The sequence below is a fragment of the Tiliqua scincoides genome, chromosome 1 (genome assembly GCF_035046505.1).
Source record: "Tiliqua scincoides isolate rTilSci1 chromosome 1, rTilSci1.hap2, whole genome shotgun sequence".
NCBI classification, from domain to species: domain Eukaryota; kingdom Metazoa; phylum Chordata; class Lepidosauria; order Squamata; family Scincidae; genus Tiliqua; species Tiliqua scincoides.
Window position 1 is genome coordinate 183,850,577 of NC_089821.1, and position 26,469 is coordinate 183,877,045.

General features: G+C 42.8%; 2 protein-coding genes across 2 annotated transcripts in view; one reads left to right on the forward strand and one right to left on the reverse strand.

Annotated features, from left to right (window-relative positions):
• Positions 1-81: 81 nt before the first annotated feature.
• On the reverse strand, positions 82-26,052 carry RARS2 (arginyl-tRNA synthetase 2, mitochondrial). Its single transcript, XM_066612574.1, has 20 exons — positions 25,955-26,052; positions 23,496-23,569; positions 22,206-22,311; positions 20,886-20,969; positions 19,228-19,325; positions 17,615-17,670; positions 16,275-16,358; positions 14,886-14,962; positions 13,522-13,680; positions 11,173-11,279; positions 10,791-10,877; positions 10,537-10,597; positions 9,753-9,829; positions 8,172-8,296; positions 7,068-7,135; positions 6,872-6,981; positions 5,104-5,202; positions 3,582-3,656; positions 2,431-2,494; positions 82-211 (listed from the first exon to the last, which is right to left on the reverse strand). Exons 1-20 carry the CDS (start codon positions 25,991-25,993, stop codon positions 125-127), a joined length of 1,737 nt encoding a protein of 578 aa, XP_066468671.1. The 5' UTR covers positions 25,994-26,052; the 3' UTR covers positions 82-124.
• A 232-nt stretch (positions 26,053-26,284) lies between these two features.
• ORC3 (origin recognition complex subunit 3) overlaps positions 26,285-26,469 on the forward strand; it is a 52,297-nt gene continuing 52,112 nt past the window's right edge. The window contains exon 1 of the mRNA XM_066612583.1: positions 26,285-26,378. Coding sequence (XP_066468680.1) covers positions 26,355-26,378 — 24 coding nt within the window. The 5' untranslated portion in view covers positions 26,285-26,354. The remainder of the gene's footprint in view (positions 26,379-26,469) is intronic.

A 26,469-nucleotide genomic window follows, 5' to 3' on the forward strand; every position in this document is an offset into this window, starting at 1 on the left:
ACCCCTGCAAACAAAAGAAGTGTCAAATAAGGGCACCAGAAGCCTAAATAACACACAGACAAGTACAGCATAACATCTTATCTTAAAAATATATTTGTTTACAAGAGACATATAGGAAATCTCACTACATTCTATTTACAGGCATGATTCCAAGAAGTTTCATTCCATTAGCCAGAACAGACCGTGCAGCTTGGAAGAGACAGATCCTTGCCTTCAAAAGAAGAAGATGGGGAAGATAACCCCCCAAAATTGATTAGTACCATCATCTGCTCCCTTTAAAGACTCCCCGCGTGATGTGTGTGGTGTTAGGACTTATTATAAATGGCTACACTTTACACTCTACAGTGTAGAGTGCAGAAGATTGACAGCCATTTTTTTTCTAGAATAATGAAGAAACTGTCTACATGCACCAAAAAGGCAAATGTGACTGTTGATATCTTAACTCGTAACACAGACACAGGGTTAGTAACTCTTCAGCTGGGGCCTCAGGGTCTACAGGGAGTCCATTCTCAGACCCCCTGTGGATACAGAAAATTGGGAATAAACAAATCTGCAATGTTCAGCCCCTTTCACCCTCCAAAGGGGAGCCCAGAGAGGCAGCGTGTGCCTGCCTGCTGTCTCTGTGGGTTTCAGACTGGCTCCTAGAGCTGAAAAGACATGATTTCCTGTTTTCCTCTGGAAACCAAAAGTGATGTCTTAATGCCTTTTAAGGCATTCTGAGGCCGGGGGAAGCCCCTGGGAAAACTTCCCCTGGCCTCAGGATGCCTTAAAAGGCATTAAGACATCACTTTTGGTTTCCTGAGGGAAAGCAAGAGTCACCTTTTTTCAGCTCTAGGAGTCGGTCTGAAGCCTGCAGAACAGGCAGGCGCACGCTGTCTCTGTGGGCTTCAGAAAACCCTCCAGAGGCGACCGGAGCACAGCTTCAGCCCCCCTCGGAGGGTTCAGGTGGGGCCGAGTCTGGCCCAATACGAGACCAGGGGACCTATGTTGAGCCAGGTATAAAATCCAGATAATCAAGCTCCACCTGTATGTGGGCTAATTCCAGTGTTACTGTTTTTCTGTACTGAGTCCAGGAAAATGCACATTTATAGTAATTGTGGGAAGTGCTGCACATAAGTGGATCAGGGCAATGCAGTTCCCATGCCACCATTCTTAGAGAATGGTAAACGTGCATTTAAAAAGAGCTGTAATGTATGAAGCAGCCCTTTATCTAGTCAGGAATATACAAATCTAGATCAGGACACCAAGTTTGTAGTAAGAGAAATATTTACCACCTCAATTAGGGTAATTTCTTTTCAGCAGAGTTCTACTTTAACTGGAAAATCAGTCTACTAGAACATGAATTAAGTACTGATTAAAGCGTGCAGCCCAACTATTCTTACTAGGAGTAAACCCCCACTGATCATAGACTGATTTCTGAGGAACCATGCACAGGATTGCACTGTTGATTTAAAATTGGCCCTCCAAAATCAGTCAAGCCTGAATATTACTGGTAGATCTTTAAAATTTGAGACGTTTGTAGTACGTTATGGCAATGAGGAATAAAAAAGAAAACTTCTGAAGTCTATCTTCCAGCAGTGAGAAGCAACTTCTAGTTCTTAAATTAGCTCACTTGCATCTAGATCTTAAAAGGTACCTATGGGGTTCTAGAAATGTGCAAATTTGTATCAATTTAAAGATACCTTTCAACTGGGCAACAAACAAGCTTTTCAAACTAGCCATCTGTCTCAGTTTGGAAAAGTATGTAAAATTTGCAGCAAAGATTATGAGGGTCGCCCAGAAAGTAATGCACCACATTGTGTTCAATAAATAATTGTTGAAGAAAAAAAATGTGGTGCATTACTGTCTGGGCGACCCTCGTATATTGCTGCAGTGGTGCTACAGAAACAACATGAACTGGTATGGGTAGATTCAGGCAAAATAGATATTCCTTAGCTAATGTCTTGTCAGATGGAAAATGATCAGTCTAGCCAAGACAGAAAAGGTTTCCAACTTTGAAAAAGGGCAAAAAAAAACATGGGTGAGATCTGAGCTTGCCTCTGTGGGAAGTCCATATTCCAAGTTCCACAGAAGAATTTCCAAAGACGCTGCATCTAGCCTCATTTGTACAGAGCTGCACCAGATTGTCCCTTCCTGTTTTCATCTTGCTTCTACCAAGTGATGATTCTTGTTCATTTTATATTTACAGACATAGCAGGTACCTCTTGGCGTAATCAGCCTACTTAGTTTGCATGGAGGCTGCAAAATATTTTCATCAAGGCAGACACTTTGGGCCTGCGTACAAAGTGTCTTGTTTTAGCAAAACTATATGCTGTATGTTTGCAGTAATAGATTTTAAATTTTAAAAAGTCAGTCCAGAATAACTGCCTCCCAGGTTGCAGTGCTCAGAAACAGTGAACAGTATTCAGAAACAATGACAGTTTAAGTTACCTCTGCTAGTTCGGGAACACTGCCTTTCACAGGTAGCTGTTTATGAGCTGCAGCTACTAAATGGCTGAAACAGAAACAGTGGGGAGAAGGTGTCTGAAATAAACTCTTCAAAAGTTTCATTCCTGAGGATGCTTACTAGGGAGTAACAACCACTAAATAGGGTGGGATGCATTTCCACTTAAACACGCCCAAGATTAGGCTAAATGAGAATAGTTTTGTTAGCAAAAACTGCAGCTGCCACACTGAACAGAAAAAGTTCCATCTTACCAAAATCACTCAGTGGCTGGTTTGACTTTCCTCAAGTACCAAAGCTATTTCTCTTATAATAGTTTATAAAACCGTCACTGAAAGAGCAGTTCTGATGCCTATGATTTTCCTTCTTCCTTTTAAGTTGTACATTAATAGCCTGCTAATAGCTATATGTAGAAGTGTTTGAAAATGGTGTTATTTTACTCAGAAATAAGCCCATTGTGTTAGTAAGACATAGGCTGTAATCCTATCTTACTCAAAGGAAACAAACACCTCTACCCATATGGTATTAGAATGGCACTTTTGTGGTTTCAGTTTCCAGCCAAAGTTAAATAATAGTCAGGTTAACACTGCGCATGAGAGGTCACTAGACAAAGCATCTTCTGGCAGATCCCAATAATCATCTTAATCATAAAATATGACTGGTTTTTCTTGTTGAGGCGGATTCAAATTCTATGAACACATTCTGGAACAATGCGCCCAGGAAGAAATGGTTCATTAAGTCTGGGGAATGAAATATCTTTTAAAAGACACACCTCAAAGACTTAGGGAAACTGGCTCTGTGTAATTTTGGAGTTTCTCCCCTTCTGTAGCAGCCCTCCCCCCTCACACTTCATCCCACACCATTCCTGAGGGTCCTTTACCCTTCAACAGCATCTTTGAGAGGAGGGGACTGAGGTACAGCAGTTTGCATTCATGCCACTGTGTGGGTACTACCTGGCATATAACCCACCCACTTGGATGTAATGCAAGGTCTTTCTTTCCTCAGTGAACTACAGATTTAGGCTTTGGGCTACTAATAAAAACCCGTCCTTCATTTGGGAATCATAAATCTTATTGCAGCAAATTACTCATGTTGAGGCTAAGAACTGAATTTTAATATGTTTTTTCCCTGTTCTCACCTGAGTGTCAGGAGATAACTAACAATATGCTTGGGCTGAAGATCTTGAGAAGACCGGTAAAGAATCTCATCATACCTGAAAGGAGAAGAAAAGGAACAGTTGATGAACATGTGGAAGTCAGAAGAGCCTGGTCAATGTGCAGGGCACATTTACACAGCAAAACTTAGTAGTTTTATTCCCACGTTTAATGGTCATAGCTTGTACCGATGAATGCTGGGAACTGAAGTCTAGTGAAGGAGGGGTTTAAGTTTTCTGCTATAGCCACACCCACAGCCACAATGAACTGGGGTTCCCAGGGGAAGGAGATGCATGCATAATCCCCAAAGAGCATTTTTTGGGTGAAGCTTCCTGCTTTAAAAAAATACAGAGAAATATGTTTTTGTGTACCTAGGAAGGCCTGTGTATGTCGTACTCCCTTCCTTGTCTGTTAGTGGCCCTATTTGAATGCCCTGCTTGCTGGTAAAGGACTGCCAAGTTTGCTATGAGACTGATTTTTCAGTGGGGAATTCTATCTCAAATTGAGGCCCAGACCAAATGTGCCAAAGTCACAGTGGGTTTTAAGCCACAGAACAGTCAAGTATCTCTTTCCCACTTGTCTGCCTCTTATTCTGTGAGTTTCCATATGGGTCCTCAAATGCATGGCCAGAAAACCCACATGGCTCTTGATATCCATGCGTTTGGTAGGTGAGACAGTGTCTTAGACCATCCTTCACTACAGCTCTTCATCGCTTTTAACACTATAGGACAGCTGTCTCTCCCCTTTGTTTTTGGTGAATAGGAGAGAAAGGTGTGAAAGTGATGTGCTTTTGAACTGTGGTCCAAGAACATTTGCCCTTGCTGTTGATCTGAAAATGCTGGTTTTCTTTGAGTTCTAGGGAAGCGTTATTCTTGTGGCTGGAACTATTGTGCATATGTAAACGCCCGTTGCTGGTGTGGAGCTCTTTAACCATGCTACTGAAGACTTTGGACTCTATTAAAACATAGTAAATCAGAGCAGTTTTTTGAAAATGAAGTCTTGTTTGATCCTCCAAGTCCCCTTTTCTTTGTTTGACCACTACCCCTTTCAGCTCCTGAATACTGAAGTAGCCACAGAGTATGTTCCTGATCTTTTTGGCCTTTTTTGATCCTCATATGCTCCATCTCTAGTGTGGTGGGGAGCAGATGTTGTCATCCCTCTCTGCTGTGGACAGTTCCTGCTCCAGTAGAACCTTGCCTTGGGAGGTCTGCTTGTGACTGAACCGCTGCCTAAATGCAAGTCTTAGATACTAAACATACTTGGGAGTAAATTCATTGAAATCAATAGTGCTTTCTTCTAAAGATTTTCATTACAGTGTTAGCATTTTCGTAGTATTAAATCAATAACACTTCAACATCCAGCTATTAACTCTCGAGGAATTATTGTACAACACATTACCTGCAGCTCAATCCTATGCACGTTTACTAGGAAGCAGGTCATTTTCTGTTCCACAGGACTTGACACCCAAGCAAGCACACACAGGACTGCAGCCTAACTCGGACGTACCTGAGAAGGTGTTTAATCAAAGAAACAGCCTGTGGATCTTGTAAACGTGCAGTATTAATGTGAGATGCTTGACTGACGGTCCCACACATCTTTTCTAAACTGGGAGTAAACACATGGTGTGTCAGAAGCATTAATAGTCAAAACATCTCAGTAAAGCTACACAGATAAGAATGAAAGCATATTTTGAATGAGGTGAAAATTTAGAAGATGTATACTTTGCTGAAATTGAACAAAAGTATATAAAGAACCTAGGTACCTTTCTAAGGGAGCAATCCTAACCTATTTTCTAGCACCAACATAAGGCAATGCAGCACTGAGGTAAGGGAATTTTGAGGAGGCCTCCATGAGTGCCACCCAGCTGCAGGATGCAGCACACGACCCATTGGCACTGCTATGCCAGTGCTGGAAAGTTGGTTAGGATTTGGGCCTAAAACTAATAACAGTGGTTGGAATGCAAAGAAATTCTTCAGGAGTGGCCAACCCTTTTTACTATTTTGCTTTAAACTACAGACAGAACATACCAAAAGGTGCTTTAGACACTCCCCTAACTTCCAAAAACAGTTTGCAATATTTATTTGCAAAGACATTTTCATTCCACTTTGAAAGAAATGCCTAAGAGATCCCACAGCTCACATTAATAAGAAAAAAACAGAAGGAAGTTAAAAACAAACACCATACCAGCCAGACAAAAACCCTTTAGGTCCCATTCTATGCCTCCCTGGCGCCCAGAATGATATTGGTGCCAAAATGGCAGCTGCTGTTTCCTATGAAGCCAGAGTAGCTCCTGGAAGTGTCCTCAGAGTAAGGGAACAGCAGTTCCCTTACTCCATGTTGAGCCCAGGCAGCCCCAATGGATCTACTTGGATTTGCTCCAGCTGCTGAGTGGGAGCAGAACCAAGGACATCTGTGTCAGACTCTGCACCTCAGGAAGGAGTTTAGGATTCAGCAGCAGCCTCTGCCACCATATGGGTCCCTCTCCCAGGCCCTATCCTCCCTCTGGTCTGCCCTCCCTCCACCCAGTTCTGCTCTCCACCACCCCGAAAAGCCTTGCTACCAACTGGCGGCGATACCCAGCACTCCCTCGACACATCTGTTCAGCGCTGAGGTCCACCATCAACTGACACTGGCCTCATCGTGAGCACTGTGGCCTTACTGCTGGCATTGGAGTGCCTAACAGCACTTTTTACAATACCAGGAGCTGGCAGTAAGGCTAGAGCATGGGCAATAAGTCCAGTAGGATGAAGCTGCCCAATTACCAAATGCCTTCCTGAAATAGAAAGGTCTTACTTAAACTGTTGTCCAAAACTGCAGGTAAGATTGGGTCAAATGGGTCTCCAGGACATGGTAAGAACATAAGAACAGCCCCACTGGATCAGGCCATAGGCCCATCTAGTCCAGTTTCCTGTATCTCACAGCGGCCCACCAAATGCCCCAGGGAGCACACCAGATAACAAGAGACCTCATCCTGGTGCCCTCCCTTGCATCTGGCATTCTGACATAAAGTCACAACTTAAGTGTGAGAACATAAAGAGTTACATTGTCTGGGTTTTTTTTTCTAAAGTGATAATTCATGTTCCAATAGTAATCTAAACAAATACAAACATGTCCTTGATTTGGAGTATTCTTCCACATTTGAGTAAACGTAATCCAAATAAAGGAGGCCCCTTTACAAGCACACTCATTGGATAGATCCTCTGTGTAAAAATTTCTCCTTCTAATTCAAATCAAGACAAATCAATCAACACCTGCTCTCAAGCACACCTCTTACCTGTAGAGCCTGGCATGTGTGTATTGCATGAAAACGCCCGTGTCACCTCGGCTTTGGAGAACATGGTCCCAGCTAAACTGATAATCAGATGACAAGAGACCTCTGAAGTCCTGAAACAATAAGCAATCCACATTCAAGCCTTGTGTAGTCTTTTTGGCAGGATCATTTTACACCCAAGGCACCAGCATTAACAGACCTGAATTATCACTGCTGCAAGTCCAATCCTTTCAGCAGTCTCAAGAGGGTTATCCAGTTCTTTGGATGCTGAGCAGATGACAAGCAAAGGTAAGTTATTTAGTTTTTTTTAAAAAATAATCCAACTGGCTAGGCAAAACAGATGCCATTGACATAGGACTTGGTTAACTACAGTTAAGAGATCAGAAAAAGTAGTAATTCATATGGTAAATTATAGTTTTAAAATGTGATTTTTATGGTTCTGAAAGCCGCTTTGAGTGCCCTTTTTGGAGAAAAGTGGAGTTCAAAATGAGAAAACAGATGTTTGTACTAACCCTTCCAAGTTCCAAAATATTACTAACACTGCAATCAAATCCCTGTTTGCTCAGAAGTCTCGCTGCATTCAAAGCTTATTCCCATGTAAAGCATGCATAGGATTGAAGGTGAAACCTATTTTACAGGTTGTCTTTGCTTTTCAAATGGTAGGCGGGAACACCTGGGACAGGGCTGCAAGTAAGGAAGCCCTAATCCCATCCTGTACACTGTTTCTAAATAGCATTTCACATTGAGGATAGAGGCTGGAATCCAAATGGGTCCTGGACAAGGAAGAAATTCAATTAATGGATGTGCTGTTTACTTGCCCTGAAATGAAAACATTGCTTTTAAGCAATCTCTAGATTTGGAAGATATTATTTCCACAGTCACCTTAAAATACTTCCTCAGATTTGTACGTATTTGTTTTTTTAAATAACTGAAGCATACAAGTTTCAGAGCTGCACGTACATAACTGGTAAGCAAAAGGAACAGAAACAGGTAGCCTTCATCAAGGCTTATAGGGACTGGGGGAAATATACAGTTGTATCCAGAGTTACCACTGTGCTTGCAGCTTCCTTTACTTAGAATTGCTTTCATGCAAAAACCCATCCTGCTCTCACGGAAGGGGCCCTTCCCAAAGTAATTCTCTTTCTGTTTACAGAAGACCTCCATGAGTGGAGCAATAAGTCCAGCAATACACAACTCACCGATTAGGGCATGGGCACCTGGTGGTAAAAAAAAAAACCTACAAAACATCTAGTATTGTGATTTCCAGAGCATTAAATTCATAGAGAGAGACAAATCCACTAACTTTTTGCAGAAGCCATTCTTTCCAACGTCATGGAGCAGGCTTCATCCAAAACATCTTCAAGAAAAACCACATCTCCTTTTCGCGTCTTCATCCCTTGAACTCTTCCAAATGGCACATGCTGACACCTACATCAAAGAGAGGCCAGAAACTGCAATCATTGCAAGTCTTCTCCTGTCTTCTGCCAGCTGGTACAACGTAGGCCTTAGAAACTCATGCCCTCTGAAGAGGTACATTTTTGAAATTAAGTTTGTGCTTAGGAAAGGTTAATTAGTTTGAAATTATTAATACGCGAGCACAAGGTATACAAGCTGAAGAAAGAATATTTTATACTCAAGAGCAGTTTCTTTGTTTAAGAAGTTTTAGGAAGCTTTGGTTCATGCCGAGAACTGAGGTTTGCTTTATATTCGGCAATCTTTTCATAGTTCCACAGATCTGGTGTCAGTCCACCTGTGCATCATCATATACAGAAGGATTTTGTTAAACTTCTGCTAAACAATTTGAAAAGATGGATAACCCTAGCAGAATGCACAGGAAAGCTTCACAAGACAACAGTAAGGTGTCCTCAAAGCATAGAAAACTAGGCAATAAACAGTTCTCTCCACCCTCGTTGTGTCATCACGTTTGATTAGAACTTCATTTGAGCTTTGAGTAGTGGAGCTACTTCTAAGAGCTACTTCTGAACATTTTGAATTAGTAGCAACATGATTTTAAGCAATCTTAGCTGACCGAGGGCCACCTCACATGCTTACCCAGACACTGATCCTCTACCCAGGGGTGTCAAACATAAGGTCCGAGGGCCAAATGCACCTCCCAGAAGCAATTTATCTGCCCTCCGTTATAACAGGGCTCTTTCATATCTTGAAAATATGAACAAGATTTGCACATTTTCTCTTTTGTGATTTGCAGCTAATGAATGTCTATGAGAACAAAGTGCATTTTTCTGGCCATCATCTGCTTAATGATGTCACCTCCAGCCCTCAGCAGGCACCATGAATGCTAACTTTGGCTCTCTGTATGAAATGAGTTTAACATCCCTGCTCTACACAGTGTAGTAAACAGTAGCTGTGAAGGGATTTACACTTGGAAAATAATACAGAAGAATAATTTTCTCCCGGCAGTGTTGCTACTCCAATCCAATATGGAGTGCCCTCCTTTTAAGTAAAAATGAAGACACTGGGAGATCTTCCTATCAGTTTTCCTCCTTCACATGTATTTGACTCTTTTAAAAAAAAAAAAAAAAGGTGGATCTCAATTTGTTGCTAAATCATCCAAAGAACAAGTTCTAGTCTCACCGCACTGGAAGCACCCAAAAAGGCATCTAACAACCTTAGTGCAGAAAAGTTCATTCAAATGTAATGCAAATGTTGCACCTGTGTGTAGACAGATGACCAGGGCATGAAAATTAGTTACACAGCCCACCAGTTCAGGATATATTTCCAGTGGGATCATTCACAAGGAATAAATTGTCCATCCCTACATTTAGAAGACTAGCTTGTCAGAGATTTTTTGAAAATAGGAGAGGAGGAAATCAGAATCCCAGTCTGTTCTCCAAAAGAAACCTCTTTGCAAGCACATACCTACCTTTCTGCCCATTCATATCCTAATAATTTCAGTATTCGGAACAGCTGTTGAAAATGAGAGCTCTGGCTTTTATCTGTCTTTAGGAAGAGAAAAAACACACACAACACATTCAATAAGTAGTCACTAAACAACCCATAGTAAAACATAAATCCACTTCCGTTTGTGATATATAAGAGTAAGGAGCAGGAGGGAGAAGAAAACTGGACTGATCTCATATAGTGAGTGCATTTCTAAAATAGCCTCATAAAAGGGTTAATAAGATATTATAGAGTTATTTTACAAAAGCACTTATTGGACACATGAAAGAAAAATCCAGTCTTAAGCCTCCATCTCTAAAAATGCATTAGAAACCATAAGCTTTAGTTTCAGAACTTCAAAAATTAGTTACATCACTCTGTTTGTTCAAAGTTCACACAAAGAATACCAAAATATACATCAAATATTATTTGATAAATAATTATTTTTATATAAATTATTTTTTAAATCATCTGTCTACCTCTTGTCTTGTTAAAAGATATTTGGTCTAAATTAGCAGTCACCAATGCATAATGTAATTTTTTTTATATACATGCCTGTTTCTATTAACAAGTAATAAGGCAGAAAAGTTCCATACAATAACAGAACTGTTTATGGCTCCATTCATATGTTAGAAACTATCGTGTAGTGAGTCATTTGAATTCACAGCTACAGCTGAGGAGATTTGTGTGAACACAGGAAATTTGAGGGGATGGAAAACAGTAGCAGAGAAACAGCTTGAAATCATGGCTTGGCTTTGATTACCTACCACATATATCATAGTGTCCGGATTACATTTATTCATTCTATCTATAGCAGCAGCAAGATCTCTAGAATGGAAAGATATATTTAGAAAACTGTCAGAATGACACGGACATTTTCACTTGGAGTAGCTGCTGTAAAGCCTTCTGCGATTACAACTGGATAACAGTCAATATTCTCTCATGTAACAGAACAGATTCTAGTCCACAAAAGAGATGAAAGTAAAAGTTGCTGCTCAACAAGTCAGACAAAACTACCTGCCTTGTTATGTAGAGTGAGGTTCCATCACTTCGCATTACAGTAGATTGATCTCCTTTTTCAGAAAGGTAAACTATTCCTGCTCCTTCCCTAAAAATGGAGAAAGAAAGCACTGAAGCAACAATAATTGACATCCTTACTACTTCACGGTCTGGCTGCTGCCCGCCTGCCTCCTCCTTTGGAGGCTTAATGAAAGGAAAAGGAATTGCCACCACCTCCTCCAGGAGAACCCAGAAATGACATTATGCCATCATGCAATGTCACAATGTCTAGCGACGCCACTGCCACCACCTGCCTAGAGGCCCCCAGCACCAACTATCAATAGTCAGATAATCACTTCATGAAGATCCCCGATACTAGGTCCCTGCATACCACCTGTTCTTACTTAGTTTTCTTAAGAAGTCCTTTCATGTCCAACATCTTTAGAACATCCTGACATTGTTCTTGATACAATGATTCTCCAGAATATTCATCAAAGTGCACTCCCAGGCGCTGAAAGGTTCCATAAAGATAAAAGGAAATTTGTTATGAAATGATAAAAGATAAAAGGAAAATTTGTACAGAACATAATGTATGTACATAATGTATGTACATAACATAATAAAGATAAAACATACATACATATAATAATAAAAATAATTATTAATAAATAAATAAATAATAATTAATAATACATAATAATGTATGTACATAACATAATAAAAAGGAAATTTGTACATAACTTTGTTATGTAGCAAAGGTGACCTTTACTTCTGTCAGTGGCCACTAATGTACATGAGTCTCTGAACTTGGGGAGGCTGAACATGTGAAAACATTCTGGATAAAATGTCTATTTCATAAAAGAAAGGAAATATTTAAGCAGATTTCACTTATTCCAGCATGAAATGTATTCAGTCTCCCATGGAGGAAGGCTGTGGTCATCCACTAGCTCAGACTTCTAACATGGATACAGTTGTACCGCTGGTAGAGATAACTTCAATATACCAAATTTATTTCTTTGTTTACTATCTATAGGGGCAGGAGGTGTGGTCTGGAGGTTAAGAGCCCAGTCCTGAGCTTGGCAGAATGGCTTTGTGCCACTGAGCACTGTTGCAAACGTGCCGTAAGGCATGCTTGCAAGCCTCTCCACCAGGCTCCCGCCTGTGCTAGCCCAGTGCCGGCCGGTGATGGGCTAGCGCGGGGCGATCGCCCAGCCTCTGCGGCTCAGTGGTCTCATGGACCACTGAACTGTGGCACGGGAAGCAAGGGCCGGGATGGGGGTGGGGAGGAGACGTTCCAGGGAAGGGGGAGGCCAGCAGGGGGTGCAGAGAGGGTGGGGGGGAGGGAGGTGGGTCCGCGGAGCCCTGCTCCGCAAGATCCAAGGCGCCCGTGGAGGGCTTGGCACCATTGTGGGGTTGCTTACCTTACCCGGGAGAAGGGGACAAAAGTTTCCTTCTCCCAAGGTAGCCGGGGGCACGCAGGATCCGGTGGCAGCCACTCTCGGCGCCGCCAAGCCTAGGCGCCCTGGGCAGCTCGGGATTGGGCTGTGAGCTGTCACCTGAAAAAGCTAAGCAGGATCCACTGCTTGGAAGAGAGACGGTGAGAGAGACTGTAAGAAGCCACTGGCATTTCTCTGCAAAGAAGTGTGAAGGTGTCAGCTGGCAAAAAAAGCAGATAGCATCTTGAGAACTGGTCTCAAGTTTGTTTTGCAGTTGCCTGCAAGAGCATGGAGAGCGCAAGGGTCGGCAGCCAGGATGACGACTGCACAATGAAGGGAAGCAACTGGAGAAATGGAGGGTTGTATGAGATTTTCTCATGGACCAAGACTTGTAAAAACCTCATAGAACATGCAGAACATGGCTATCCAACAGCATCGCATTATTCACAATGCAGCACATGTTCCATTGCACATGCACACAAGCATTTCCATCCACAACGCCTGACCTGCCACTGTTACAGATATGTGTTTGCCCACTGGGGATGAGGGGAACCCCCCCCCCCCAAATGTTCATATGCGTATAAGCTGTTTGGAAAAGCGAGGATCACCCTGTAGGCATGAATAGTCAAAACTATAGGGAGGCAAAGTGAAAAACTCTGTGGAAATAAATGGACTGGTTTTGCACAGTCCGCTTCCCATCTTATTGTCTGGTAAAGCAAACCACCTTACGATGGGCATTTGCCACTATTCTCAATGTACAGAAACAAAACTTTGTACATTAACGTGTAACATTTTGCCTGAATCAAATTCTATCTATAGGTTGCAATATAAAATTCCTGCTTCTTGTTTATTGTAATTATCCCTTTGGATGCAGTGCAACATAAATACAAAGATGGCATTCTGAATGTAAATGCAGTTGATAGCAGGGGCACATACCATCCAGAAATGAAATGCTGTGAGTATATTACAAAAATAAAGGTAGAGAGAATGCTGTTGCTCAGTACTACAGGTTTGCATATAGCAGACCTGAAAATGAGCCAACATATTTCATTCCAAATCTTGCACAAAATGTCTATAAACCTGTACCAAGCCCACATTCCCTCTGCTTTGCCAATTTACTAAACTGGCATTCTTCAGAAGCCGTTTCCACCACCCAAAAGCAAATCATTCCTAGGAAATAATGATTTATCATCAATTTCCTTAGCAGAATGTCCAATAATTCAGTCAAGGGACACAAATAATTATTTCTTTGTGTGACTCTCACCGTCATCTGAATGCAAATAATGGTTTATGAATATAAAGTATCAAAGTCTGTACCTTGTACATCTGGACATATTCTTCAATGCTAACATCTCTAAAACGTTGCCACAATGAGATGGCTTGTTCGTCACGTGCCTCCAGTTTTCGAAAGAAGTCTTGTGCCAACTCTGTAATATTCTTGTCTTCTTCAGATGCTTTGTGGACCTGCACATAGACCTAATATGCAAGACGAATCAAATGAAAAAAAAACAAACAAACGTGGTCATTATCAGTCACTTAGATTACCCTTCCCATCAAGAAAAGAGGAAAGAGCCATGGCTCAGGAGTAGGGGACATGTTTTGCATGTCCCAAGTTCAATTCTAGCATCTCTAGGTAAGCAGATCACAGGCAGAAAGACCTGGATGACCTCAACTTAAAGTCTTGAAAGGGTGCTTCCAGTCAGAACAAACAATTCTGGACAGAGAAATTAACCATACAGTTTGATTCGGCATAAGAAATCTTCAGATTTTTCAGGATAAAGAGTTCCATTCTAAATACCACAAGCACAACAAACCTCATGGAAACAAACATTCATGTATGTGAGAAACATGCAATCCTCTTAATCAAGATGAAAACAATTTCACAAAATTCCTGTTTCCACAAATCATATCACATGCAGTTCAATGTGGTTGTAGATAACACTCTTATGGCCCAATCCTATCCCCCATCAGCCCCAAGCATGCAGCACTGTTGAAGGAGTGCACACTGCAAGCAATGGTAGTGGGGAGATGACCAGACAGCCTGGGAGAAGTAAGTAAATAACATTTTTACTTACCTCTCCACAGACCGCTTGGCCTCCAATGGATCTCCTTGGAACTATGCCAACTTTTTTGCTGGCATAGGTCAGAGGAAACTCCTGGGAGCGGATCTAGGCCAGGAAAGGGGATAGGAACTTGGTGTGTGCTGCTACCACCAAGCTCCTCCCTCTCCCGCCCGATTCAGTCTGCTCCTCGCTCTGTACCACCTCCTTCACTACTTTACCCTAACTGCTTTATGGGGGAATCTGGAGGCACTGGCCCGCACATGCAGCCTCTGGTCATTTGCATTGGTGGCTCAGGAGCGCACAATGGCAGTGTGGCTTTTGGGGTGCCACACAGGGACGTATGGTAGCAGATTGCTAGATTTGTTGTTGTAATTCCCCAACAGGCTTAGGCATTAAATACTGGTAGTTATTAAAAAAAAAAAATTCACACCTTCCTTCAGCACTGGGGTTGAAACGTTATACCCCAATGTTTTATGCTGTTCAAAGAGGCTTCTTTTCTTCCTGTTTTCCTTCACTTCTTTCCAGCTTTATTTTTTTTTTCTTTATACAGTCACAGCTCACAGCCACTTGCAGTAGACAAGAGCTTCACTGAAGCTATTTAACAGGTCATTAACACACCTCAAAAAGATGCTGTAAAGGATTCAATTTTAGTTTTTCTTCACAGCCAAACCGGTGGAAGCCAGCTCCCAACAGACCTATGATAAAGACCAAGTTAATAGTCAGCACAGCTATTGTTACATGATATGAACCACATAATAACAACACATTCCTTTTTCAATAAAATCATACTTTGGTAAAGTAAATTTCATGAATCAAAAAATTAAGAGCATATTTGGGTACTATAGGAAAGGAAAGCAAGATGATACTTCAACATCGTGCACATGGGCAGCATGGCTTGGCTCCAGGATACCAGAAGGACTGTCTCCTGCCATATGAATATGCCTACACTTTGCATTTGTCATCAGAGGCTCTGCTTCGGTTTCCACTGCTGTCAGAAATCTGCCTGGTAGAAACACATGCAGGGCCTTTTCGGTGGTGGCTCTGCTGCTATGGAACTTCCTTCCTTGAGAGGTTTGATTTGTCCCCAAAAGCAGAAATGTTTCTGTATTGTGAGGCTCTCTCTCAGGTTTGTTAATTGACTTGTTTCACTTTGTTGCTGTTTCTCTTTGGCCACACTGTTGTGCTTTTTGTTTATCAATCTTGACTTTTGTGCTTTCACACAGGAAAGCAGGATTTTCTTGTTTAGTTTCACTTCTTCCTTTCTTACATTTTTTCCCTTATAAAATGCTTCCCTTCATCTTTTCCCTCCTGCTTTTATTCCACACCTGAGCCTTAAACTCTCCAAACGTTTTGTCTTATTAGGGAGGCCTGTCCACACTCAGATTCACAGTATTCAAGACAATTGTTATTTTCAATTGTTTTATTATAGTATTGCGTTATTTTTGCAAGTCACCCTGGTGATCTTTTAGATGGGATTGAAAGGCAGCATATATATATATATATATATATATATATATATATATATATATATAAACAATTCCTGATGGAGCAAATAAGAAGAAGAAGAGACTGATTGCAGGTCGAAAGTAGTATCATCATCAAGCTCACGGAGGATGTGCCATGAACAGAGAACTTAAATTAGACCCCAGGTTCATAAAAGCCCATTAACCTGTGTACCAAGCATAGCATGAAGGTGGATGTTACAACAGTGGTGGGCTGAAGGGGAACCTGTCTTGTGCACCCTCACAGCTAAAGACAGCCCTTTATTTCACAGCATGATGATGAAGTCATGGCTTATGCAGAAATCAAAAGAGAGAAGCAAGGAAGAAGGACCAGAGAGCAGCAAAAGAAATTATCCAAGGGAAGGCAGAAATGCACATTCTTATAATCTAGATTACCAGTAGGGCAAATAACCAGCAATCCTTACAGTCTGACTTTTGCTTCTTTGACATTTATCAGCTGCCTCACTTTTGAGCAGTCTGAAATCTTTTGTTCTTGTCTACTTACCAAACTGCATGCCCCAATCCCCAAGGTAATTTATTCTGGTAACATGGTGTCCGATTGCTTCTTTGAGATTTGCTATGAAATTTCCTGAAAAAAAATCGTAACAATTATTGATCCCAGCAGTATTCATCTTCCCCAAACACTTAATTTTTTACATTGTTATGTTATGTGAACTCCCTTCTTTCTCCATTCAAAACCCCTATACACAACCCCCTATAAAGGGCTTGATGCTGGAACTCTAAGAACTAATCTGAATGTGCTCGTCAAGAAAGAATGTGCTTTGTCCCTTTTGCAGCTCTGAAAACATCTATGTATGTTTGACATAAAAATAACTCTCCATATTCATTGTGCCAAGACACACAATCTTTATAAAGCATTTCATTATTCCTGTATTACAAACAGATAAACAGCTTCAAGAAGGTTAAGTAATATGTAAGCAGTGGAGCTAACAGCTGAACAAAAACCCAAGACATCAACCTTTATTTTGTCCTCTAAGCATACACATCCAATGTTGGTCTAGCCTGCCTTCAGTCAAAGTTTAAATTTCTCCTCAGCTGTGGACTTAACTGACATGACGACAAATGCTTACAGTTGTATTCCACCCTGTAAGGATGGATGACACCATCTTCAGATAAACAGTTCTGTTGAGCAAAGTCACTGTCTCTCCACTCTATACAGGAAAATGTAGGCTAGGAGAAGGCACTATCAGCCAAATCCTGAGCTGCCTGGAGTGCTGGGCAGCCGTGGCATCCAACACATCCTGGTCAGCTTTCATTCCCTTCCCCTGAGTAAGGGAACAGCCCTGCAACGGGGCTATCAACTCTGCGGAGGCTCTCAAGCCAGCACAGAATCGAAGAGTCCTGTGTCAGGCCATGTGGACCAAATGATGTGCTGGATTTGGTGGAGCCGAACTCCACTGGTCCCACCCCCTCCTGCCCCACCCCGCTCCCTTCTTCCACCATTCCTCCTCCCACACCCCCACTCACCTCTCAGCTGCCTGGCAGTCCAGGCAACTGCTGAGCAGCAGAATGTGGGCCAGCGTCAGAGCTGGCCCAGCGTGGGCTCACAAATGTAAGTTCTTGCAAAACGTGCCTTACAGCATGTTTGCAACAGTGCAAGCCAGCGGTGAGCCAATGCACACTGTTCAGAATGAGGCCATATTTCTGAGCCTCTTTTCTCTCTATATGCAATACAGACAGAATAGAGGCTCTACAGCTCAGAGTTATTAGGGCAAATGGGATAAAGGGGCATTAATGGGTGTTGGTTGTTAAGACAGTCATCCTAAAAGAGTTCACATTTATGGGAATGTCTCCTTTTCATGCTATAGGTCAGTTACAACTTACCTATTATGGTAGAACGCAGATGTCCTACATGAAACTTCTTTGCAATATTGGGTGAACTGCAATAAATAAACAGTTACAGTTGATGTTTTTCACATTTCAAAAATGCCACACATGTGCACATTCAAGGTAATTGAACCACCACCATTAAACAAAAGGGTTTGTGTTTATCTCATGTAGTTAAATGCATTAAAAGGAAATCCATAACTTATATCCTAATCCAGTGTTTCCCAAACTGTGGGAAGGGATCCACCAGTGTCACAAAAAGTTTCTGAAATATAAAATCAAAAATCTTTGCAAGCACTCTTGCCCAGTTTGCAGAAGAAAACTGCAGCAGTGGGAGATTCAGACATGGCTCTCATGGCTGGAATGCTAACCTGTGGTATGTGGTCATCTTCATCCTCCTAAGCTAAACATTTTCTGATTTTGTCTAATAACTGGCATGCCGTAGATAACGTGTGAACCCAGTTTCAGCCTTTTATCTTGCCTGGAAGTCTCTAACTGCACATCTTGCTCTCCAGTTCAGCCTTCTGGGTACCCTGAAATTACTGTAAAGTTTGGGGGAACAGTCCTTGAACTCTATTTCTAGGAAGAGTCTAGCAAATGTCTACACACATACTACATGTAGCATCTCTAGCAGCCTTGTTAGCACAGGATTCTATTATTAATTAATTTGTTATTGTTATTAATAAACAAAAAATTCTTTCTAGATCACTTTTTTGTCTAGTAAAGCTATGTGGGTCACGATAGATTTTCATATTAAAAAGTGGGTCCCAGTGCTAAAAGGTTTGGGAAGCACTGTCCTAATCATTAGAACAGTAAAGCAAAAACAGTGGGTTGCATCCTATGTTACTACTCAGTGTATAGAAGATCTGTGAATGGAGGAGTAATTAGAAGCTAACCCACACACTAGATTCTGGAAAAGAACTTTCATTCTCAAATAGAAGCACTGGCAAGTGCAAATAAATTAGCCTACTATTAAATAGAATCTTAGAGCAAAATCAGTGTAGTACTATGTGCAGCTGAGACTTGTATGCTAATCCACAGTTCATTCAAGATGAAGTATTAGAATCTACACATACATCATTATTGTACATGCAATCTTTCATATGTTTCATTGTGTAAGCTAATGTAATGTTTGTGTTGTAATCTGGAGAGAGGGAGGAGCCAGCCTGCAGACTTGTGAGAGGGGGAGGAATTGGGGCATTTTAGATATGTTGCCAACACCAGACAAGCCATATCACACTTGTCAATAATCAGTAGCCAGAATTCAAGAAATTGTAAGAGACAAAGGAGACTAGAACACTACCAAGACCAACTTCTGGCTATGCAACCAGACCACCTGTCCCAGCAGATCAAGCCAGATATCCATCTCCAGATCTCAGTGATGCACAGGCAGCGAGCAGTCAACATGCACAAAGGTCCATACAAAGTCAAAACCTCAAGGTGACTGGCACATAACTAAGCCAGGTCATACACCAAGGGAAGAAAAAAAAAATCCAGTTGAAGTCAATAAATTTCTAGTGGTTTATAACCAAAGATGCGTGCACTGCCAAACTGTGATATTTAAGGCATGCTAGTAACATGCTTCAAAATAACAAAACCTCAGTACTCACCTAAACTCAACTAGAATCTTTCTTTTTGGCAACTGTGAGAAAAGTTCACTCTTTATTCCATACTGGGAGCCATCCTCACGCACTTTCTGCAACACTGTCTTAGGAAGCAATAAATATGCAGGCAAAGACATTCATGAAAAAGAAGCTGCATTCTTCTGACCACACACTGACCTGGAAGTCTCATTTAAATCAGTGGGACTTACTTCTGAATAGACATGCACAGGATTGCACTGCTATTCTTCCAGAACAATGCTGCATGCACAGTTGGTTCCATATTTAAACTGAAACTAAACTTCTGTAAGCTTATGTACGGCTGTGATCATTTTTTAATTATAAACACAAAATGAAAATTCTAACCTAACAGGTTGACCTTAAAACTGCGGTTTTCAAACTCTCAGGGAGTTTGAAACCCGCAGTAAGTCTTTGCGGGGGCGGCGGGGAGGCAGCAGGGGCAGGGGGGAGGCAGTGACCCGATCCCCAGGATCACCTTGCTCAGGGGGCTGCAGGGACTGGGGTGCACCCTGCAGTCCCTGCAGCAGCCGTCCCTGGGGGTGGGGAGCCATGCACGAATGCCTGCAGGGCTCCTCAGCTCAAGGAAAGCAAGAGTGAAGAGATCGTGCTCTGCCTCCGCAAAACCGGAAGTGAGCGCAATCTCTCCACTCTCACTTTCTCTGACCTGGAGAGCCCTGTAAGCGCTCGCGCATGGCTCCCCACCCCCAGGGACGGCTGCTGCAGGGACTGGAGGGTGCACCCCAGTCCCTGCAGCCCCGTCAGAAGGGGAAGTGGAGTGATTGCATTCCATTTCCAGTTTAGCGGAGCAGGGTGCGATCGCCCCACTCTCACTTTCCCTGACCTGGGGAGCCCTGCCAAAGGTCGCACAGGGCTCCCCCACCCCTGGGAGGCTGCAGGAGGCCTGGGCAAGTGTACGCACGCCCCTGCAGCCCCTCTGAGCGGCGCAATCCTGGGGATCATGCCACTACCTCCTCCCTGCCTCCAGGCTGCCCCCGCCCCCTTAAGGGGAAAGGGACCAGGGGAAAGAGACTAGGACCTTAAGGGGAAAGAGACCAGGACCCTTGGGCTTGGGCGTCGCAATGCCCCAGTTTGAATACCACTGCCTTAAAACAACAACTTGTCAAGAATGAAAGTGTATACATGTTCTTCTTACAGTCATGAAGTGGGTTAGTACTATGAATAACACTGGACTGGCCAGGAGAGAGATTAGGATACATGCCAATCCCGCCCTCTCCTGGCCTTGATCCTCCCCCAATTCAACCCTGCCCCTGCCCAAAAATGCCCCCTCCCCACCCCCAGAATGCCCTCTTGCCACCCTCTCCCACCCCCTTTGCCATACATCATAATATTCACCTGCACCAAATGGGATCTGGCACCTTATGGAATATTTGCAATACCCCTGAGCTGGCACAGGGGGCCTGCTCTGGCTTAACGACCAGTTTGGATTGCACTGCCCATCATCTTATTTGCCAGCATATCCAGTCTATGCATTAGACTCCTCATTTATATCTATGCAACTACAGTTTAGATACCAACTAAAGTGGTATCCACACAGAAACCCTACCTTCAGATGTAATCTGTAGATAAGTTCTTTTGCATTCAGTCGCTACTGTACATTTTCACCATGCACAACTTTTGGCTCTTACCTTTGTTAATAATTCTTGATTTATTGTGAAGTTTACTGTTCCTTCACCTGTGCTGATTTCAGTCACAACTGCATCACATTTCAGCTAAGATAAAAAATAAATCACACAGTCAACAATGAATTGGGTTATAAATAGGCAGCAATGCATACAACTGTGGAGTTATTTGTACAGCAAATCTGCTATTCAAGTTTGTAAATGCAAATATGTACATGTCCCATCATCTGTTTCTCTAGTACAAGCTGATTTTATGACATTTTTGAATGAGGTTCACAACTACTTTGGACAGCTGAAAGATGGGAATGGTATGGTCTTCATATCTTCAACAATATCAACATTACTGGACAAAGACGGTTCTTGTCGGCACTCATCAGATGTCACCACCCACTTCTGCAAATAGCATTGCATTGCAATTAGCATTTTACACCCTGCTCTTAATAAACATGCAAATATACATGCATATAAAAATCATCGCAAGCTCATTTAGGAGTGATGCATTAGTGTTTTTCTAGATTATAGTTACCTGTTGCTGATCCTAAAATGCATACAGAGAAATACAGGTTGAGCCTTATTATTCGAGTGGGTTCCATTTCAAGCACGCAAGTGGATGGCAAAAAAATGCACTATAGCAAATCAATTTAAAAAACAAAGTTTCTTTGCTCAGGTGATTTAAAAACCAGGCCTTGCTGACCTTTGTGATTTAAGATAAGAGTCATTAAGAAGACAATCCATCAGGCTTCACTCAGCCCCTCCCTTCACCAATGCAAAATGATCACCTTTCTTTCACTGCTCAGGGGGAAGGGAGGGGCTTGCTGGAGAGAGAAGGATTGATGGATTGTCAGCCAACTGCCTTCTCTCACATATTAAGGAGGCTATTGTTAAAGGACTGTTCAGTTTTTTAAACTGATTTTAAAGGGGTGCATTTTTCTCCTTCTCCAGGGATCAGCACATTCCTTCACATTTGCAGGGGCCATTCATGTTGAGTCAAATCCATGTATAAATAGGCTGGATCTGTAGCCAGAAAAGGATGATGCTACAGTACTGATGTGCATCTTTGGTAAAATGTGGGTAACAAAACATTAACCAGAGTTGCATGCATCTTATGAAGAGTCTGGCTTAAGATCTAGTCAAATGGTGTGATCAGATGTACACCTGACCATTTGCAGACAAGAGAGGGGCTGCCTACAACTATTTACCTGCATGCATTTTAGAAGTACAATATAACAAGGAAAAGTAACGCAGGGATGAGTCTTAAGGATATGCTACCTCCCTTTTAATCAAAGAAGCACATTATTTTGTCAAACTGAACAGCTTTCTGTTTACCTTCTCTGCAATCTTCTGAGTCTGAAGCTGAACATCTGACCTTGAGTGGCTGCTAGAGTTGGTATCTAGGACAGAGCTCACAATGAGCTGGAAGTCAATGGGTAGCCTAGAAAAAAAATTAAACCAAGATGTTGAGAGTCTAATAAAGATGGCTGTAGATGTCAGGGTCAGGATCAAGCTCATCCTTCAGAAGCTTCAGACACAGCAGTCGATATTTGTATTGGAATCACAGAAGATCTAGCGAGGAGATAGAATGTGGTGTCAGCAGTGGTCCATTTAAGGGTTAAGGCCTGGGCTTTTCAGCAGAGGGTGTGCTGCACAGCTGCAGCTACTAGAAGCAAGGAGGTCCCTAGTGATATAAGGAGCACATGATACAGGAAGAGTTTGTGGGTTGTAGTGGAGAGAGAGTGGTGGAGGGTGAGGGCTGGCTGATTATCTGGCTTGTGAAATAACTAACAGCCCACCCAAACAGACTTCGGAGAGCTGAGGTGTGCTGCTGTACCTAGAAGGACTCGTATGTTGGCAACCTTCAGTCTCGAAAGACTATGGTATCGTGCTCTGAATGGTGGTTCTGGAACAGCGTCTAGTGTGGCTGAAAAGGCCAATTTGGGAGTGACAATCCCTTCCACACCCGGAGCAAGTGCAGTATGTCCCTGATCTGTCTCCCTGGCTATGGGCCTTCCTTCTTTGCCTCAGCCTGTTGGCCAAGTGTCTCTTCAAACTGGGAAAGGCCATGCTGCACAGCCTGCCTCCAAGCGGGCTGCTCAGAGGCCAGGGCTTCCCACCTGTTGAGGTCCACTCCTAAGGCCTTCAGATCCCTCTTGCAGATGTCCTTGTATCGTAGCTGTGGTCTACCTGTAGGGTGCTTTCCTTGCACGAGTTCTCCATAGAGAACTTTGGGATCTGGCCATCATCCATTCTCACAACATGACCGAGCCAACGCAGGCTGTTACATTCAGATGGGCTCAGCATTCCCCTTCTCCCCACTATAAGGACCAGCAATTATAATATGGGTGACGTAGTTCATAGGAATCTGCCTTATATGGCATCAGACCAAAAGTCCATTTAAGTTGGTTTGGTCAATACAGGCTAGTGATGGCTCTCTAGGATTTCAATAATTTTCATTGTCCTACTGAGAGATGGTGGGACCAAACTTGGGATCTCCTGCAGGCAAAGCAAACGCTATGCCATTGAGCCACAGCCACTGCCCCAAGCTCCTGCAATATTAAACATGACAGAAAGCTTTTGTGCAATTCTAACAATTAGAATACAAACAAATGCATGATCTACCTTTTCTTGGACACTGGAACAGCAGTTATTGACTTTATCAAGTTTTCTGGTGGCACCTCTAGAATATGGGAAAGCTAGACAAGCAACAGCAACAAAAAAAGCCACATCAAATTAGTTAGGAGAAAATAAAAACAGGTACTATAACAATACTCTTTTGATACATGTTACATTCTGTAAACATTATTGCAAGGAATTGTAAAAAGACAGTTTCATTGTCTTAACGTATTGTATATGTTTTAATTATGTTAACTGCCTTGAGGTGCCTAATGGCACTGCAAAACCTAAATACATAGATCCATTTATGCTCATTCATGGTGATGATGCCATTTCATGAAGACATAAGATTTGGTGAACACAGGAAGTGCCCTTCTACTGGGTCAAACTATTGGTCAATCTAGTTTACTATTGTCTCAGTATGGATTGGCAGCAGCTCTCCAGGGTTTTGGGGAGGGTTCTCTCCCAGATCTACCTGCAGACACCAAGGACCAAACCTGGGACCCTCCACCTGCAGATCATGTGCTCCATCATCCTTAAGTCAATGGACATGTGGAACATTTCCCCCCTCCTCCACTGTCCAAGTACTTTCATGCATTTCATAGAGAATTGTTTGCAAATGCATGTCAATTCAGGCATGGAGAACTTGTTTTCATCATTCAGGAACAAAGACATTAATCCTCACGTCTTGGACCTAACCATTGTCATTTGTGATCTTGTAACCTGAAGTTCTCCCACTTAACATGCTGCAGAGGGAGTTCACATGCACCTGATGCACTGAAAGCTGCAGTGGAAGCAGAACATGGTGGCTTGCGTCCCCATGAAGAACACAAGACAGCAGTGCTTCTCCAATGCTTCTAGGCATGCGAATATCCAGCATAGGTTGTCCCTTAAAGCAAGTACTCTATATGCTTTTTGTTTTCCTGTTTGCAAACCTCCTTTTTAAACAAGTGAAATCCAAATACTGTAACATTGAAGCACACAGTAAAGACTTATACACTAATGCAGGGGTGTCAAACATAAGGACAGTGGGCCAAACGAGGCCTTTGGTACCAATTTCTCTGGCCCCCATTATATTTGGGCTCTTCCAACTTGATAATTGGCCTCTCTCAAACCTTGAAAATATGAACAAGATTTGCACATTTTCTCTTCTGACATCTGAAGCTAATGAGTTTCTATGTGAGAACAAAGATGATGGCTTATCACTTCTGGCCCTCAGCAGGTGCCATGAAAGCTGACTTTGGCCCTCTGTTTGAAATGAGTTTGACATTACTGCAACTAACAGATAGTACCCTATGGATGCTGACTTAGAAATAAATCCCCTGTGAAAGCCTCAATAAGTCTTACTGCCAAGTAAATGCGTAGAAGACTAAGAGCCCAATCCTATCCAATTTTGCAGTGCTGGTGCAAATGTGCCAATGGGACATGCACTGCATCCTGTGGTAGGGAGGCACTCTCAGAGACCTCCTCAAGGTGTTGGAACATTTGTTCCCTTACCTCAGGGCTGCATTGCGGCTGCACCAGTACCAGAAAGTTGGATAGGATTGGGCCCTGAGGGGCTGTAAAATAAAGTACCATATGGGATATTAGCATGATTTTTATAAAATAAAGTACTGTATTGGACATTGCTAGTTTTGATTTGGCAGCCAGTAACAGGCTTATGTGGACCTAGAGGTAAGAGTGAAAGACAACTCCCAAACAAGGGCTAAATGCCACCTTTGGCCCTTGGGCTGCACTATTGTTTAATTGTGCTCAATGGGACTTAACATAGGGTGACCAGATGACCTCTTTTTCCAGGACATGTCCTCTTTTTCAGCCTCATGCCCTGGAAAATAACTTAAATTGCCTTGTGAGCAGGCCCCTACAGGCAGTGCATTGCCTTGCCTTTTTGTAATCAATAAATTACATGTAATAAAATATAAGCAATATAAATGTTAAACAAACATACAATATATAGCTTTAAATGAAATAATATGTTTAAATAATTGATTACTATTAACAATCAACATTAATTATAATTAATATTAATTATTAACATTAATATAATGTTGAATATATTGTTCATATATTCAACTCAATATATGAGTGTCGTTAGCTTTTATTTTGTCATGTTCTGCATTTTTCTTGGCTGACCCACATTTTGGGGTGCCTGGTCCTCTTTGGGGGGGGGTGACACTGGTCAGCCTAGACTTACACCCAGGTGCAACTTACACCAAGTTTGCAATTTTGAGGCTCATAAAAGATGAGCGATTCTGGTGAGCAGGAGGCTTTGCCCACACTGGACCCCCCACCCCAAAAGAGCGACTGAGCCCAGCCCACCTGGCCAGCTCCCTCCTCGCTTCCTTTCACTTGCCTCCAGATACTCAGATGCAAAGCAACCGGGCGATACCAAGGGCGCCTGGAGAGCAGGGGAGGTCGGTCAACTCCCGTCCGAGGAATATAGCACAAGAAGGGGGAATCAATACCTGTGCGGCAATGCTGCGCCGAAAACGACATGCGGCCATGGCTCTTGTTCGAGCAGCGCTCCTCCTCACTCCCTTCCGCTTTTCCTCGCCCCTCCCGTTTTCGCTGCTCGATGGACCAGCCCGTCTGAGAGGGCGCCTCCCACAGTTACCTCTCCCCCTCGTCGGATTGTACCACTTTCTATCTGAGGGGGCGAAAAAGGACGTTCACGTGACTGGAAAGAGCAAGCCGGACTGGATCATACCATTTTGCTGGGGGGGCGGAAGGGAAGAAGGCAGTGGTAGTGGGGTAGTTGGATCCTGGGATTGCGCATGCGCGCGCAGAGAGGCGTGGGCTGCTTGGTTCCGTTCGCGAGCTGTGGTGGTGGGGGTGGGTGGCGTTGGCCGGGCTCGAGCCGCAGCCATGAGCACGTGCTCGGTGTCCAAGGTGAGTGGAACGCAAGGAAGGGAGTGGCGCAGTCTCTCAGTTCACGCGCTTGGTTGCGTGTCGCGCTGTGTGTTTTCCGCGCTGAGGCCCC

Bases quoted from the DNA above. Each gene is read 5' to 3' on its own strand.
- RARS2 (XM_066612574.1), bottom strand. From the start codon at position 25,993: ATGGCCGCATGTCGTTTTCGGCGCAGCATTGCCGCACAG. The intron at 20,970-22,205 runs GTAAACAGAAAG...TTTTTATCTTAG, and splicing joins CTCAGAAGATTGCAGAGAAG to CTGAAATGTGATGCAGTTGT. The intron at 10,878-11,172 runs GTAAGAACAGGT...CTCCATTTTTAG, and splicing joins GGACTTCTTAAGAAAACTAA to GGAAGGAGCAGGAATAGTTT.